Source organism: Tympanuchus pallidicinctus, unplaced genomic scaffold (genome assembly GCF_026119805.1).
Source record: "Tympanuchus pallidicinctus isolate F22 unplaced genomic scaffold, pur_lepc_1.0 scaffold8, whole genome shotgun sequence".
NCBI lineage: Eukaryota > Metazoa > Chordata > Aves > Galliformes > Phasianidae > Tympanuchus > Tympanuchus pallidicinctus.
The window spans coordinates 14,454,423-14,470,886 of NW_026294802.1; the positions used below are offsets into that span (position 1 = coordinate 14,454,423).

Here is a 16,464-nt window from a genome sequence, read left to right on the forward strand (position 1 = left end):
TGCCTTCCCGCGCGTTTTCTTTGCTCCCCCGCGCCGCGGCCTCCGCCCGACAGGCGGCGCTGTCTCCCTTCCCCTCCCTCCCACCCGGGGCACCGCGTTGGGGGCGGGGCCTCGTGGCGAGGCGGGGCTCCCGCCCTTTATCCCCCCGCTGCCGGCAGCGCGCGTCCCCTTTCCCCCCTTCCGCCGAGCCGTCGTCATGGCGACCCCCTGCGCCGAGGAGGACCCGCTGGCCCGCTACCGCTCTCCGCTGGTGTCGCGGTACGCCAGCGCCGAGATGGCCTTCAACTTCAGCGAGAGGAAGAAGTTCGGAACCTGGCGCCGCCTCTGGCTCTACCTCGCACAGGCCGAGAAGGTAACGGCGCCGAGACGCGGCCGCTGCGACTGCGGTCCTGAACGGGCTGCCAGCCTCGGGTCCCTTGAGCCGGTGCCGCGCCGTGCGGGATGAGCTCGGCGAGGCGACCTTCGCCTCCTCCAAAACAAATAGAAGCGTAACCGCTAAAAGGGGCTCCGATGGGGTGTGTGAGCGCGAGGCCGGCTCTGCTGCCGGCCCCAGCCAATCGCTGCTCGCGCTGCACGCCGCCCTCCCGCTCCCCTGGTTGTGAAAGAGCCGCGCTCGGCAGCCTTGCCCGCCGCAGATGTGGGCTGAGGTGGCTCGTGGTCCGAGCGAGCAGAACGCTCAGCCCCCCAGGCTGAAAGTGAAAAGGCGGGCGAGTGCTGCCGCAAATAAAAGCAAGGCGCAAAAGCTTGTGATGGGACAGCTCTCACACTGCCTAGCTAGCGTCTTTCAGTAGCGGTGTGCAGAGGCGAGGCGGGCTCCATGCCGAGCTGTCACTGCTGGCCTGAGGGCAGGGAAGCGCGGTGCTGGAGGATGAGCAAGCAGGGCTCGGTGCGGCTGAGGTTCTCCTTCTGCACCAAAGGCAGCGTGTTGGAAGCTGGAGCTGTTCCGATACAGCTGTGTTGTGCTCGGGTGAAGCACTACATGCTGAAGTACAGTGACGGACCTAACAGGAGGAAGCAAGCTGCTGGAAGAACCAGTGAGAAGTTCTTGGTGTCTGCTCGCAGGCCTTGAGCTCGGGTTCCCGTGTCTCCTGCCCCTTGCTTTGCCTCCCATTGCCACCACGGCTTTGCTCCCAGAAAGCTGAGGCAGACAGTGCAGTCTCTAAAGCACACTCTTCAAAGTGGGAGGAAGGATGCCGCTATTTTTATCTATCTCCTCATTCCAGAGGAGTTTGTCTTCTGAAGTCAGATCTGGCCTGAAAGAGCCAACTCCTCAGCACCTGTTATCTCTGTCAGCGGGCAGGTTGTGATAGGTGCAGTCAGAAGTGATTTCCTGAGGTTGTTATTAAAAAATGCGTAGTATTTCTTTTTGCATGCAGTAAAGTAATAATAATAATAATAATAATAATGCAATGAATGAACCGTGGGCAACATTTACGCCAGTAATTATCTTCACTGTCTTTCAAGACGTTTGTGCCCTGCCTCTCCAGTCACCCTAGCAGCCTTCCTGTAGTAAATCAGAATGGTAGGAAAGCCTAACAGTAAGTTTTCTGCAAGCTGTAGGGAAGTAGCAAAAGAGAGAACGTACGATTTAGTTATAAGCTTTAGGTGAAGGATAAGGTGAGGTATGTGGTTTCAATACCCACCCTATTCATTGGAGAAATTTTTCAGTGTGCCCACTTGGAATATGTGAAATAGCTGAAAGATTGTGTCACGAGATACTGGGTTAAACAGACAATCTTTCCAGGTTGTGTTTTGTTTCTTACAGCAGGTGATGCCAGGAGTTTGAAAGAGGAGAATCAGCAAAGCATGTGGAGACAGCTTCTTCAACTCACCTTCTCCTAGTTAATACTAGTTGAAGTCCAGGCTAAGAGCTAAAGTATGGGAGTTCATATCCATCTCCAAACTCTAATTTTTGTGTTGTTTTTAATGTAAATTCATTTGCATTACAACATTCTCACATCATTCTTTAATTTGAGCCTTGAACTCCTAACCTGACAGTAAGTTGTTTGAAAGACAAGCGAAAAATTAATGGAGCTCTTCTTTCCAGTAGACATCCCACAGCTTTGACCCAACCAGTAGTGTTCTGCGCATGTGGAATCTCAGTGTTTCCTCTCCTAAGGATAAGCACCTACAGTTGTTCTCAATTTTTTTCTTTTCCCTATAAAGTTGGAGTATTTATCTGACATGTTCTTCATCAGATGTGCAGCCCAGTGTTCTTATTCTGTTTGTCAGAGATGTTCTGTATCACACATCTGCTTTGCTCTGACCTCTTGCTATAGGAGGGAGTAAATGATCAGAGCAGTTACAACATCACGTCACTGTGTTGGAACAGCCTTAGAGGAACTGCACCTTAAAAGCACAACGCAGAAAGCCCATCACTGACTTATGGCACTTCGGAGAAACGTCATGATGTCACTTGGGTCCTTAATTTTTTCAGGTGGACAAATTTGAAGGACATCTGATTGCTTTCTCCCTGAGGTACTGTCAATATTGACAGAAGGTCATAGGGAAGAGGCATCACGTCATGTTTGTGGGCACGTGAGGACACGGCGTTGGCTCCTACCTGACATGTACTGATGTTGCAACAGTCTCTTTTCTTGGATATTACTTCTTCCTCTGTGGCACATACCATCTTCAGCTTTTCAGAACAGCTCACGGACATGTGAACAATACAAGAGCTGTTAGCGTAAGACTGTTGCCTGATGTCTTGTCTGTGGGCTTCCAGGCAGTTATGATCTGTATCAGAGCACCTCAGAGACAGCAGTCTGGAGCCAGCTGCTACCCCTTGCTCATCTGGACATTCGTGGTTGTGTCATTACGCTTGCAGCAAGGTATTTTAAGTTGTTTGGGTGCTAATTACCTGATGAAGACCCTGAAGACTTATCTGCTTCCCTTGCTATTTTCTCTAATTCCAGATTCCACATGTGCAAACACTTTTTTAATCAGTTTGATTCTGAATAGAACGAGCTTTTGAAATGCTTTGTATCATTAAAGCTTCCTGGTTGGAGAATTGCAATTACTGCTGTGCAGAATAGTAGCATTTTAACATAGAAAAGGCAGCAGTGCTAAGTTCACTGTGAGACTTTTAAACTCACCATATTAGAAAGAGACATTTTGCTCATCTTAATTAGCTTGTGTAAGGTTTATACCAGTATTGATAATATCTTACTCTGTTTTTAAAACAGCTTCCAGAAAAAGTTTAACAAATATTTTAAAAGACGAACTAGGAGTATTTGTCTGGTGCTTCCAGATCAGGGAATTAGTTCTCCCAGATCCCAGTTTCAGGCTGAGATGAATTTTAGGGCTTTTGGAAAGGTGCAAACAGCCTTTGCTTTCCATATGTTCTAAGCAGTTGTTGTAAGCACACCATATATGCTTGCAGTTGTTTTGTCCAGAGTTCCTCCTGACACAAGCTATCTTGTCACCTGGTAGCTGAACTGTTCTTTACCCAAATGGTAAATTTCACTGAAAGAAGTTAAAAGTGTGCTATTTTTTAAGTCTTTTTCTCTGTATGTCTGATGTTTGCAGTTGACACAGGGATGTTCTGTGATTGAGGGAAATGTGAAGCCTAGGAAGAACATCTAATCTTGAACTGTGCCTTACTGGAAGGGTTTGGAGAACTCTAGAATGAAGCATTTTCTCTTGCATCTTCTGACTGTGCCCAATTGCCGTGCTTCCATGAGCTGTCACATGGGAGTAAATTATTTAAACAGCGCCTGTATCAAATTTGAGTTTCCTCTTAAAGTTCTTTCTCCTTTGCAGTCACTTGGGCTTCCCATCACAGATGAGCAGATAAAGGAGATGGAAACAAATCTGGACAACATTGACTTCAAGATGGCAGCGGAAGAAGAGAAGAAGCTGCGCCATGATGTGATGGCACACGTTCACACCTTTGCCCACTGCTGTCCCAAAGCTGCAGCCATCATTCACCTTGGAGCAACTTCCTGTTATGTAGGGGATAACACGGTAATATAAGACTTTCATTTTCCTGCCTGCAGAGCTGGGCAAAACAAAGATGCAGTTTCTCACTTAGCAGTTCTTTATAAATAGCTCTTTATCATTTTGCTTATAAAACAATGGTCAATCTATTATTTTTTTTCAGACATCTTTATCAGTCTTCCTGTTGAACGTGATTACCCTTTTTCCTACGTACCCTAGGAAGACGGGCTCCACTTGTGGCTTCTCCCCTTTGATATGAAGCAACATCTACCTGCAAATTTACTGTTCCCTGAGCTCTGTTTGCATGTTAAACATTCAAGGAGATAAGATATTCACAATGAAAATGTATGCAGACACACATGAGCTGTCAGTTACGCCAGCGGGACAAGAGTTCACTGGCCTACGAAATGAGTCAACTTTTGGTATACACAGCCTATGGGCTTTCAGTTGTTGCTTGGGGCACCTGCATTGATTCGGGGTAGATAAAGCTTTTCAATAGAATGGATAAATGTGTTGAATAAAAAAGGAAGTGCCCCCATTCTGCAGAACTGTCAGACGTCAGGAAAAACCTGTCTGAACCTGAGCCCAAACTAAACTGCATATTGCTGCTCCATGATATCTAAGTCATTGCAACTTGGTATCCTCTTTTGTTCTACAAGAAAGCTGCTGCATGATTATTTGTACTTACTTCTTTGAAAATCTCTGTCTTTTAGCTAATACTCCTTTCCCCAGGTCATTTGGCACCTGTCTGTATTTGAGACTGAAAAGAGAAAAGGCAGGACTGATGCGTGATCAGACCTGACTCTTCTGCTACCCTTAGCCCACTAAGTGCCACCGTTTTCTCCTTTGATTCAGTGATTTGATCTGTCATGTGCATCGTGCGTATCTCCAAATAATCATTATGCTCAGTTACTGGAAATAGGTCTTCTGCTGCCAGTATGACTCCCAATGGATAGTATAGTAGGAACAGTGATGGATCCAGCATTTTTGTCATAAACAAGTTCCCTGCAGTGTTTAGGCGCAGGAATAAAAGCTGATGCCTTGTTCTAAGAAGAGACTTCTGGAGCAGGCAAAGTATTTGATCTTCTGTGTTCTTGCTGAGAGAGGTGCTTGTCTGCTCCTTCAGGCTGAATGGCTGGTTGTCAGACATGGCCCAAATTTCCTTTCTTTGCTTCTTTCAGGATCTCATTGTCCTCCGAGATGGGTTTAACTTGCTGCTACCCAAGGTGAGAAGGTGATTGTGCAGCGTCTCAGAAGCGGGCAGTGCTGATGTTCTGTGGATAGCACGTGTTCAGCCTGGATTTTCTTAGGCCTCACTGAGGAGCTAGGAGGAGCTGGCTGCTTAGGTTATCCTCAAGCAAGTGTATCTTCCTTTTTCTCCAGTCTTTCCCTAAGGCTTCCCTGCTCATCACAGGAATTGTGAGCACCTTTTGTTAGGTACTAGCAGTTTGTGTGTGTCACAGGTATCAGTCTCAGAAAACAACTGTATTGCTTTCAAGATGAGCTTAGGCAGCCATGTAACTATATCACCAGGAGTGCATCAGCATTAAAGAGGCTATATAATACAACTTTCTGAGTTCAATGTAGTTGGAATGTAGCTGGCCTGAATGTCTTGGCACCCAGTTTTCCCTGGACTGTAGATGTGTCCATTACACCCCAGGCAGCTTTATTTCTGACTAGGACTGAAGGAAATACTCAGGAGTAAACCAGCCTGGGTTGGGTGTGAGCACTGGCCTAGCTTCAGCTGAAGACCAGCTGCTTTCATCATCCCGTGCTTGATTTCCTTAGCAAGTAGAAATTGTGTGTGTTCCCTGGCAATATGAAGGGCACCATACTGTCTGGTTAGACAGAGATGTTCAATGACTGTATGCTTGTTTCCGTCCCCCTTTTCTCACAATGTTATGCTTGAGCATGCCAGCTTTTGTTCTTTTTTTTTCCCTCCCACCCACCCCTTTTTCATTCCACCTCTTTTCCATCCTCCCTGCATCCACCAGCTTGCAAGGGTGATCAGCCGGCTGGCCGACTTTGCTGAGGCACACGCTGACCTGCCTACCTTGGGCTTCACTCACTACCAGTAAGTAGCTACCAGCCTTTGCTTTCATTTGTTCAGCTGTGCTTTGGATAGACTGACCTGCTACTATTTTTTCTTTCTCCCTTCTCTCTTACCATCTCTGATCTCTGGCATTTGGCATTGCAGGACATTAAGATGGTGGTGGTTCAGAAAAGGAGTGTGTTGCTATCGTTGGCCTCACATCAGGAAATTGGACTTTTCTTTGAATACTGTCAGCAGTTGTTTTAACAGAGCTCCATAAGGAACTTGTTAACATAGGTGTAAATTGTGGGTTGTTTCAGAAGGTGTGATTTATGAATTGCAGTAAGCCTGACAGATATTCTTAATGCTGGTTTTCCCATCAGTTGTATTCCACTGCATCTTAGAAAGGTTTGTTATTGGAAGGAAACCACAGCTATTCAGTGTGCTAAAGCCTTCTTCTCAAGTGATGATGACTACAAGATCTCTGTTTTCATATGTCTCTATATGAATAAAAAAAAAGGAAGATTTTCCCTTTCAACTAGACAATGGCATTTTCTGTGCCTGGAAAATTTCATTTTTTGTGCAGTGCTATTGGCATTACTGCTTGTAGGCAAGTTCCTGAGTCAAAATACAGCAAGATTTGGACTTGTCTGTTGTTGGGGAAAGTAATTAATCTGCTAATTCATGAAGATGGTTTGCTTTCAGAGGCTTTAAACTATAAGCTTGGATTTTCTATCCTGGTGACATGGAACAACAGACCCATGGAAATTAAGCACAGATCATGACAGGATCAGTGTCCGTTGCTTTAAAATTACTCCCAAAGGAGAGTGGGAGCATCAGATCAGGTCTCTTGACTAATAATCTTGCTGTATGTGTTGTGTTGTTCAATCAATCAGCTTCAGTCCTTGGTCCCCCTTTATCAAAAGCTTTTCAGAGAAGTAGTATCTGGTCTTTGCTTCACTCTGAATTTTAGAAAGAGTGCAAAGGAGTATTCAAGAAGTATATGCAAGGCAAGTCCTACTGGTGAAAACCATGTTAGAAGGCAGCAAGTACCTTGACATTTTCAGTCCTGTGTCAGCAGGGCCCCCTGACTTGTTTAGGAGCAGGTCCACATTTTCCCTGGCTTCTCTTGCTGCTTATGTACTTGCAGAGTTCTTTATTCCTGGATCGCGCATCCCTGCTTCCACATCTTCTCTGCTGTCTGTGCCCGAGCTTAATCGGAGCACCTTGCTCATCTGTGAAGTCTTTAAAACGCTTGAGGCCCTCTGTGTCCTTGACATCAGAGCAACTAGGGCATGTGGTAGTGGTACTGCACTTGCTGTGCTTTCCTCCCAGCTCTCTGCCTTCTCCTGCCGGGCCGGGCCCCTAGAGGGTGCTATTTGCCTGCAGAACTGCTCCTGCCGAGCTGGCTGCTGGATCCTGGTAGCTGTGGCTGGGGAGCAGAAATAAAGAGCCTGGGAGTGGACCCTCCACTTCGTGTTATTTGTTACCAACTAAGGCTTTCCCATTTGACAGAGTTCTGGAAAAAAGCCATCAATATTAAATTTTTTTTCCTGAAAAGAATAATCTTATTGTCTAGTGTAATTGACTGGTGATACATAGGTACCAAATCTTTAACTCCTGCTCTGGTGAGTCAGAGGGATCTTAACAGTAGACTCATCAGCTAAGGATGGTCTTTTTGGAGTTGTTGTGCAAATCACCAAGGAGTGATTTCTGTTCTCGGTTGTTTTCAGACCTGCACAACTCACCACTGTGGGGAAACGCTGCTGCTTGTGGATCCAGGACTTGTGCATGGACCTGCAGAACCTGGAGCGAGCTCGGGACGACCTGCGTTTTCGGGGTGTGAAAGGCACCACTGGCACTCAGGCCAGCTTCTTGCAGCTCTTCGAGGGAGACCATAGTAAAGTAAGTCAGCCAGAGAGCAGACTTTCAGCCTTGAAATATTCTCCTGTCTGGAGTGCTTTTCTCTTTAGGGGCACGTGGAGGTTCTGGCATCAAATACTTTTTGGGTCATTGAATACTGAGGTTCTTTTTGTTTTGTTTTTGTTTTTTCTCCCTCTGAGGTTGAAGAGCTGGACAGATTAGTGACTGCAAAGGCAGGATTTAAGCGGTATGTACCATGAATGCTTAGTAACCTAAATGTGGTGTTAACAAAATCTGACTCTTGTTTTCTGTGTTGGCTCAGAATCTATCAACTGCCAAACTGACATCTGTGCTGCTGTTGATTTTACCTTCCCTCGTGGTCTTTCATTCCCACTTGAGGCTCTCTGGGGGGAACTCCATCTCCTAACCAGGCCACTTCTTTAAAGCACAGCTGTCCACTTTTCCTCTGCTTCACTCTCTCTCCTTGTGCATGCTACCCAAAGAACTGACAGCCTGAATCCAAACATGTCAACAGGGCAAAACGATGGCATTGTCATCCACTTCAAGAGCCATTGTCACATCTTGCTCTCAGTCTTCTCATCCAGTTTAATGTCTGAAGCATTCGACTTCTGTGCTTGTTTTTAGATCATACATGGTCACAGGGCAGACCTACAGTCGCAAGGTGGATATTGAAGTCCTGTCTGTACTGGCCAGTCTGGGGGCATCTGTTCACAAGGTGAGCACCCTGTGCATATACAGCAGGAAGGAGGACAAGAAAAGGTGCTTGTGGTGCTGAACGCTTACCTTGGGAAATAATAATTGATGTTTGTTGTTCAGCTCCTCTTTGACATCACGTAAATCACCATTGGGTCCTTGCTTAGGCATCAGATATCAAAGATCTTAAGACCAGGTATTAATCTAATCTGTGCTAAATTGATCCAAGTAGAGTCAATGTCTTTCCCAGTGCATATGAGGTTTTTAAATTTCTCCATTTTTCTCCCCATCAGTTGCATCTCTGATTTTAGTGTTATTCTAGCTGTCCTTGTGGATTCTTTTCGTTGATTTATCTCTGTTCCCTCCCTGGTCCTTCTGTTGGGCTAAAATGCTCTGTGGCATTCTGGTTTAGTTCTACAAGCTGGCTGATTCAGTGAGCAGTTGTTATCTATATTTGCTAATCGCATAACTTCTGTTATGCTTTTTCAGTGTTTCTTCCTGATCTTTACCATTCCATGCAAACATTGGACCTGCTGTGGGGTCCTGTTGTATTCTGATACAGTGGAGGGACATTTTTGCTGATGCTTTCTTGACTTTGGGATTTTTAGGTCAAGAAGCATGATTGTAGTGGCAGTTTTTCATTGTTTCCCAAGTTCTCATCCTGGACACAAATGCAAACAATTCTGCATAAACAGGGACAGGAGGTGTGTGTCGGTTTGATTCTGTTTGTTAATTTCTTGGGCTTTTTTCTAGATTTGTACTGACATTCGTCTCTTGGCCAACCTGAAGGAGATAGAAGAGCCTTTTGAGAAAGACCAGATTGGTAAGGGATGGTTGGCATTTCTTGGGACAGTGTATGGACCTTTTGTTTGTGCTGCTGCAGCCTTTGAAGCAAACTTAGAAATGTCACTGAAAGAAGTTGTTTTAAATTAACTGGGGTGTAAAGTTATTAGTGTATTGAATTATTAAAAAAAAAAGAAAAAGAGGAAACAACCAAAGACCTCTGGATATTAAATAATTAACCTGATTTTAGTGTTTGTATTCTTCACTTTCTGGGTTTTGGGAAGAGAAGAAGCAGTCATGTATTCCTCGTTGCCCACAAGACAGCCGGGTCTGAAGAGAACTCAGTGTTCTCCATTCCTCATGAAGCTAACAGGAACTGTAGGTTTTCAGCTTGACTCAGCACGTTTTGTTGCCTATTTACACACAGACAAATTTAGAACAGTAAAACCCTTTCCAGAAGAACACCAATTACGTGTTTCTAATGTTGGTTTTTAAAAAAAAGAGAGAAGGAAACATAATTTTGGATGTTGGCTAGAAGACAGCTCAGGCACCCTGAATGTTTCCATAGGATTGAGTCAGCAGTTGAAGCCATAGCCCTGTCTGTTAGTATTACTGATCTACATCTTATGCTTGGTTTCACTAGAGCAAAAGGCATCAGTAGAACTCTGTGGCTCTCAAAGACAGTGCTCTCATGATCCTAGAGAGATGCTGCTAAGCGCTGCGCTACAACTGACGTCCATCTGTTCCTTTCATGTGGAGGTGCTTCTGCTGTTTTATACAGTGGCAACATGTCTTCTCACTTTTTTCCCCACCACATTTAGGTGTTTCTAATCTGAAGAAGTATCATGTTGTCACTTTCTTTATTGCGTTTTGTCCTCAGAAAACTATCATATTTTGAGGCTTTAGCATGTTAGGAACCATTGTTTGACTTTTCTTATCCGGGGCAGGACCTGCATCTTCCTGAGTGCGCCATCTCTATTGCCCCATTCCCATCACTCTTCCTCCTTCCACAGGTTCAAGTGCTATGCCTTACAAGAGGAATCCAATGCGCTCGGAGCGGTGCTGCAGCCTGGCTCGGCACCTGATGACTCTGGTCCTGGATCCCCTCCAAACAGCTTCTGTGCAGTGGTTTGAGCGAACGTTGGATGACAGTGCTAACAGGTTTGTGGACTTCGTGCAATGCAGCAATTTGAGAATACCTTCAGCAAGAAGCTCCTTTGATATGTTTGGAACGGACTGTTTTTACCCTAAAACCACGGGTTGCCGTCCCGATGAAAAGCAGAGTTGATGAAATCTAGAGACTACAAAATGGTTTTCTCTCAAAGATCAGATGAAAATTGTTAGTTTTCTATAAGTCAAGATCTTTTTGCACAGCAATCCAACAGAGAGAAGAGGGCTGCAGGTGATTGATTGATCTGGTTTAAGGATGTACTGTTAGAGCACATGACATCTCACATTTTGCAAATTAGTTTTCATTCCTGTTTTGAACACAGCTTTTGACCCTACTCTTCTTCAACTCATAATGTTGAATGATGCAACAGTTTCTTTGTAATCCCTTCACCCTCCCACTAATCTAAAGAAACTTATTTTCATCTCTCTGTGAAGTGCTCTGTAAAAGAAGTAATTTAGATCCTAAAGAGTGAGCACAAACCATTATTAAGCAATCTTATAGAAACCTGTGCACATCTTCTAGCAAAGTTTGCTGAGCGATGTTTTTGTTTTGTGATTGTTCATTATGACTATTTTGAGATGAACCAAAGTTATCTATAATTAATTAAATAGCAATCGCACTCAGTTCATTCATCTAGCAGTTAATATTAAATTTGCATAAAGTTCGTATTTACCTTTGATATTTCAAAGTAGTCTTCTTCCTTGGAATGTATTTTTCTAAGAGGACTTGACTCCACAGCTGCTAATATTACCTGTCTTGCTAAGAAAAGAGCTGCATAGGCAGAGTAAAATACAGCGTTTAAGAAGTTGGATGCTGGTTGATACAGTGGTTTCATTTCCCAGTAGTTGCCAAGTGTAGAAATATTATTGGAATGTTTCCCACTTATTTTTACTTCATTTAATATAAAGGGTCATTTGTTCATTCCGTACTTGATATAGAAAACTCTGTGCCTGGGACTTCTGTTGTCAGAGCTAACGTGTTTTGAAGGGAGGGCAGGACAGAGAAAAGGCAAATGAATGACCTGTGAAATAGCAGACAAAGCAGCCTTTTCAAAACGTAGCACAGGACTGAAGTGCAAGTGTTTTCTTAAAAGATCACAGTTGAGAATGGATCAGGTACTGCTGTCACAGGAGGGTGATGCTGTACTGGCTGTGCTGTGACCCAGAGCCCTTTGCCTGGTACAGTTTAGTGCCCTTATTGCTCTCCTTTCCTCCCTCTCCTTTTTTACTCCTTTTTTGTCAGGAGCCCCCTGAGCGCTCAGGAGCTGATCTCTTAGAGAAAACCCCCACCACACACATGGACCGCTTTGAAAGTTCCCTGCTGAGCGAAGCCAGGCACAGAATGAGCATGCAGCAAGTGTCCTGCTGGAGGGCAGGATCAGTAGACGAGGCAGTGCAGAGCACCTGGGGAAAGATAGGTAGTTGCTGGCTCTGTAAATTGCTGCCCTCTTTTCTAGCCGTGTTACCATTGAATTATCTCAGAGCTTTCTGTGTGTGCCTCTGTGCTTTCTCATCTCCTCTTTCCCTATCTCTAGTGACCCAGCAGCTCCCTTCTCACAGCAGTAGCTCTCAAGATGGGTAGCTCTTATTTAGCTTTCCTTTTTGTGACCTTTAAGCAGCAAGAAGCACCCGTAAAGAGAACAATTCAAGCACTAGGGTCTCTGTAATGCTCTCTGGAGACACTTGGAGAAACTGGAGAGCTGAACTTGTGGTAGACTTGAACGTGACCTTTATTGCTAACCGGGGCCTTTGGGTACCTGTGTTCATAGGCGTGTGTGCCTGGCTGAGGCTTTTCTCACAGCTGATATCATCCTGAGTACACTGCAGAACATCTCCGAGGGACTCGTAGTATATCCAAAGGTAAGTAATCAGGTAGCATATGCAGAGTTGCATCCTTGGTGATACTGCAGCTGTGCCAAAAAGGCAGAGCGTGGGGCTGGGGGGGCGGAGAGAAATAGTAAATCTTCCCAAAGATTATATTCCTATCTATTTGTTCAAACAGTCTCTGAATTTTTGCTTTGTGTTTTCACTGCTTGCAGCATGGATACACAATGGTATTTGTCAAAGCCAAACTTCTTAAAAGGGGCACTTCTATCTGAACTGCACCATGAACCTGTAGGATTTACCATCAAAAGCAACTGTCAACACAGGTCTCATACAGCCCTGTAAATTATCCACAGGTTTTAAAAAACAACAGCATAACAACCTCGTTGTACACCCTTTCCACTCTAACATTCCCAAGTATAGTTTCAAGCTAGTAGCTTTGTGCTTAGATTTCCAGAGCTAAAATCAAAAAGAGAAATTATTTTTCCTGGGGATTTAAAGGCAGAGGAAAAAGCTCACCAGGAGTCCCAGCTGCCTACAGAATTCCTGTAACTCTGCTGTCTTTGTTTGAAGGTGATTGACAGGAGGATCCGGCAGGAGCTGCCATTCATGGCCACAGAGAATATCATCATGGCAATGGTGAAAGCAGGGGGCAATCGTCAGGTACAGATGAATTCCAAAATACCTTTGTTCACTGCCTGATGTCTCACTCTTAACAAACAGAAGCTGCTCTTTTTTTGTCTTCCTGAACATCTCCCCTTTCTTTGTTCTCCCCTTTCTCCTGCAGAGTTATTAATATTACACCTGTGCTGCAAAGCCAGACTCTGCTTTCTGAGGAGAGAGCAGTTGTAGAGATCCTTATTTACTGTTAGGAATGCTGTGTGTTTGAGCTAATCTGGCTGTCTGTGCTGGAGGGCAGAGAGACCTATTTATTTTTATTACATGAGATACTAGCAGGCACTTTTCTTCTGTAATTGTTTGAGGGAACTTGGAATGCAGGCCAGACTTCTTCAAATGGAGCCTGTTGGCAGTGGGGTACCTTTATAAATTAAAGGAATGAATCAGTGCAAGTAAGCCCAAACCATTTGTTCTTGTATCACACTTCCTCAGTTCAGTATATTGCCTTTTATTGCTTTTATTGTTTATGGTCCTTCATTCAGTTTTCTGTGTCCAAGCAAATTGAAATCAGAAATAAGAAATGTTTTTCTTAGCAAATAGGTTCAGACACAGATTATAGTTCCTTATCATTTAATTTCAAAGTTCAGTTTGAAATGGGTAATAAACCTTACATCCTACAAAACTAGCTTATTTTCTCTCACCTTGAGACTATAACATTTCCTTCAATAATTGTTTCCCATAAAAGGTGAAGTGAAACTTGCAATATAGGAATAACAGAAGGGTTTCCTAGAAGCTTTGAGTAGGATCTGTGGTTGTGGCTCTCTGGAGCACTTCTGGCAGCTCACCCAGTTAGGAAACATCCTTTTTCCTGTCTTTGTGCCTGTGATGTTTGTCACTGTGTCCATCAGTAAGCTTCCTAATTAAACATACTAAGATTCATATTCTGTGTAAAAGTTTTCTTATCTTTTCAGCTGGTTCTCTTTCTAAAGCATCCTGTATTTACCTAAACAGTCTATTTAATTAGATTGAGAAGCTAATTTCATTTGTGTTTGTTATTGGCTTACCTTCTTTCCTGTGCTCTTTAATTACAAGTCTTTAGAGTTGAATACACTTAGAAAAGCTGTTCTTTTTCACAGTATGTTCTGTTTTTATGGGCTGAAAACTGTAACAACAAAATTTTCTGAGGACAAATCTGAGGCTTTCCTACATCATAGCGTAAAAACTCACTTGCCTTCCTCACCACTGAACAGCTCCCTCCCCCAAACATCCTAAACAGCTCTGTTTGCCTGAAGCATGTCAGTGCTGGAGCACGATGGCCTTTGAATAGAGGAAACAAGGAATAGGAGATCATTTTCCTTCTAAACCAAGATTGCTCAAGGATAATGCATTTGAGAAGACTCCTGCTTGACTATAAATGCAATCACATAAATATTTTAGTGCCAGCATGACAGCATCTGATCTTGCGGGTGGTCCTCAATGGCATTTGGGCTTCCTTGTTTTTACAGATGGATTTCACAACAAGTCAGAGGTGGGGGAAGTCTTTTAGAACAATTAGGACTTTTGTCAGTCTTAATCCATATGAAGATTCTCTAGCAAAGAATGTCTTAAGACCCTCGGATTTGTGTGCTTTTTTCCCTTCAATCTGTTTGTCCTTTTGTAAGCCATGGTTTACATAGTTCACTGCTGATTAAGTTGGACAGCTTCTCTTCTTTTCTTTTCTTTTTTTTTCCAAGTTTGTAGATTGTTATTCTCTCAAGATGTTCCGTGCCAGGGATGACTATTTGTGAATAAGGAATTCCTCCATTGTAGTTCATAGAATATCTTGGGAACAGCAATTAGTCTGTCTTCAGAAAAAACCGTGCAAGTAGGGAATGGAACAACTGGAAAAACAAACTCCATAGTGAATCCTAAGAATATGTGGAGAGTCTGAGAAAGTGTGAAGGGTTTTACTGCCGTAAGCTTGTGGGGTGATTGAACAGGGAACATGCATATCATTCAGACTTCTTTAGCCTCAAAGTGCAGAGATGTAGAAGGATCAGGAAAATCTTGTTTTCCTATAGTGATACGAGATGCTACAGTCTAAGCTGTCTCATTTGTGTGGCATCCAATGCAGGATGCTTTGATGTTTCCCCTCCTGCACAAGCAGGATATATGTGAGAGTGAGTAACAAGGGACTGAATGTTTTCCTTTTCCCTCCTCTTCCCCCTGCTCCTGTAGGATTGCCATGAGAAGATCCGTGTTCTCTCCCAGCAAGCAGCTGCTGTTGTGAAACAGGAAGGGGGTGATAATGACTTCATTGCCCGTGTCCGTGCTGATCCTTACTTCAGCCCCATCCATAAACACCTTGACAGCCTTTTGGATCCTTCCTCCTTCACTGGACGTGCTCCTCAGCAGGTAAAGAGGCTACAGGTTTTGGGTGTTGTTATGCAATTATGGTTTTTAATCCTGCATCCTGTGTACTCATATTTCATACCTCTGTTCCTACTACTTTGGCAGACACACACTTACTTTGTTTCATTTGACTGCCTTGTCTTTCTGCCCTGTGGGCTTCACACATGATTCTGGATGTAGCTGACACTCAGTGCCTCTGTGAAATAGACCCCAGTGAGGCAAGCAGGTCTGAATAGGGAAAAGAAGGGAACATCTTTCTTCTACTAACTTTCTTCTTCCCTTTCCTTAAACAGGTGGCAAAGTTCCTAAAGGAGGAGGTTCGACCAGCACTGATTCCATACCAAAGCAAGATGGGTGGGAAAATAGAGCTGACACTTTAGGCACATTCAGCAAAGTCCTCTGGTTACAGGAAAATAATAAAAGCCTTATTGAACCAAGTCTGCTTGTGCTGTCACGTTATTCTGATGGTCTACAGTGTTTAACCCTCAGAGCTTACACCACTTTGATTCCAGATGGGCTTTTCAAATCTTTGCTCGCTGTTTAATCAGGCCTCCATCCATTGTGTGTAGTTACTGAGAAACACTCAATGGTGACAAGATTGCTTTATCACTGTGCCTTTTGATGAGCCCTTACAGAGCACTGCCAGCTGTTTAAAGAGCAGGGTCTGGTGCTGCCTGTCATTCATGTGTGACTTACTGATGAGCCAAGGCTAAGGGGAGCTGAACCCACTCCCTTCTTATTTGTCTTCTCTTAAACTTTCTCCACAGGTAGTTCAAGGAATTCTAGAGGCTGTCCTTGCTGTCAGAGTACTGTAATTTGGGGAACAAACAGGCAAAAATGATTTGAAAGGGAGAAACCATGGAATTTCTGGGCTGCATCTAACTGTGATTGTCTTTCATTTAGTGATGTCTAACTGTCCTAATACTGTACCTTCTCACAAGCTTGTTTACCAGCCATTGTGATTTACTTTTCCAGGTCCTTGGCTGTAGCTGCTTGCTTGTGAACTGTATGTAGGCTCTGGCAAACGCAAGTCATTCTCTACCGCAAGTTTTGTCTGATAAGAAAAACGATGCGGGAATTCACTGAATGCCAGAGAAATTCAAGAGGTCTTTGGTCTTATTTCTGACCTT

At 44.0% G+C, this 16,464-nt stretch overlaps 1 protein-coding gene across 1 annotated transcript; it reads left to right on the forward strand.

The window, feature by feature from the left end:
• The first annotated feature begins 157 nt into the window (after positions 1-157).
• Positions 158-15,771, forward strand: ADSL (adenylosuccinate lyase). The gene is made up of 13 exons (XM_052668576.1): positions 158-352; positions 3,763-3,966; positions 5,121-5,165; positions 5,934-6,013; positions 7,705-7,876; positions 8,035-8,081; positions 8,480-8,570; positions 9,302-9,371; positions 10,345-10,492; positions 12,271-12,361; positions 12,899-12,988; positions 15,161-15,337; positions 15,628-15,771. The coding sequence occupies exons 1-13, from the start codon at positions 197-199 to the stop codon at positions 15,712-15,714; spliced, it is 1,458 nt and encodes a 485-aa protein (XP_052524536.1). The 5' UTR covers positions 158-196; the 3' UTR covers positions 15,715-15,771.
• The last annotated feature ends 693 nt before the right edge of the window (positions 15,772-16,464 follow it).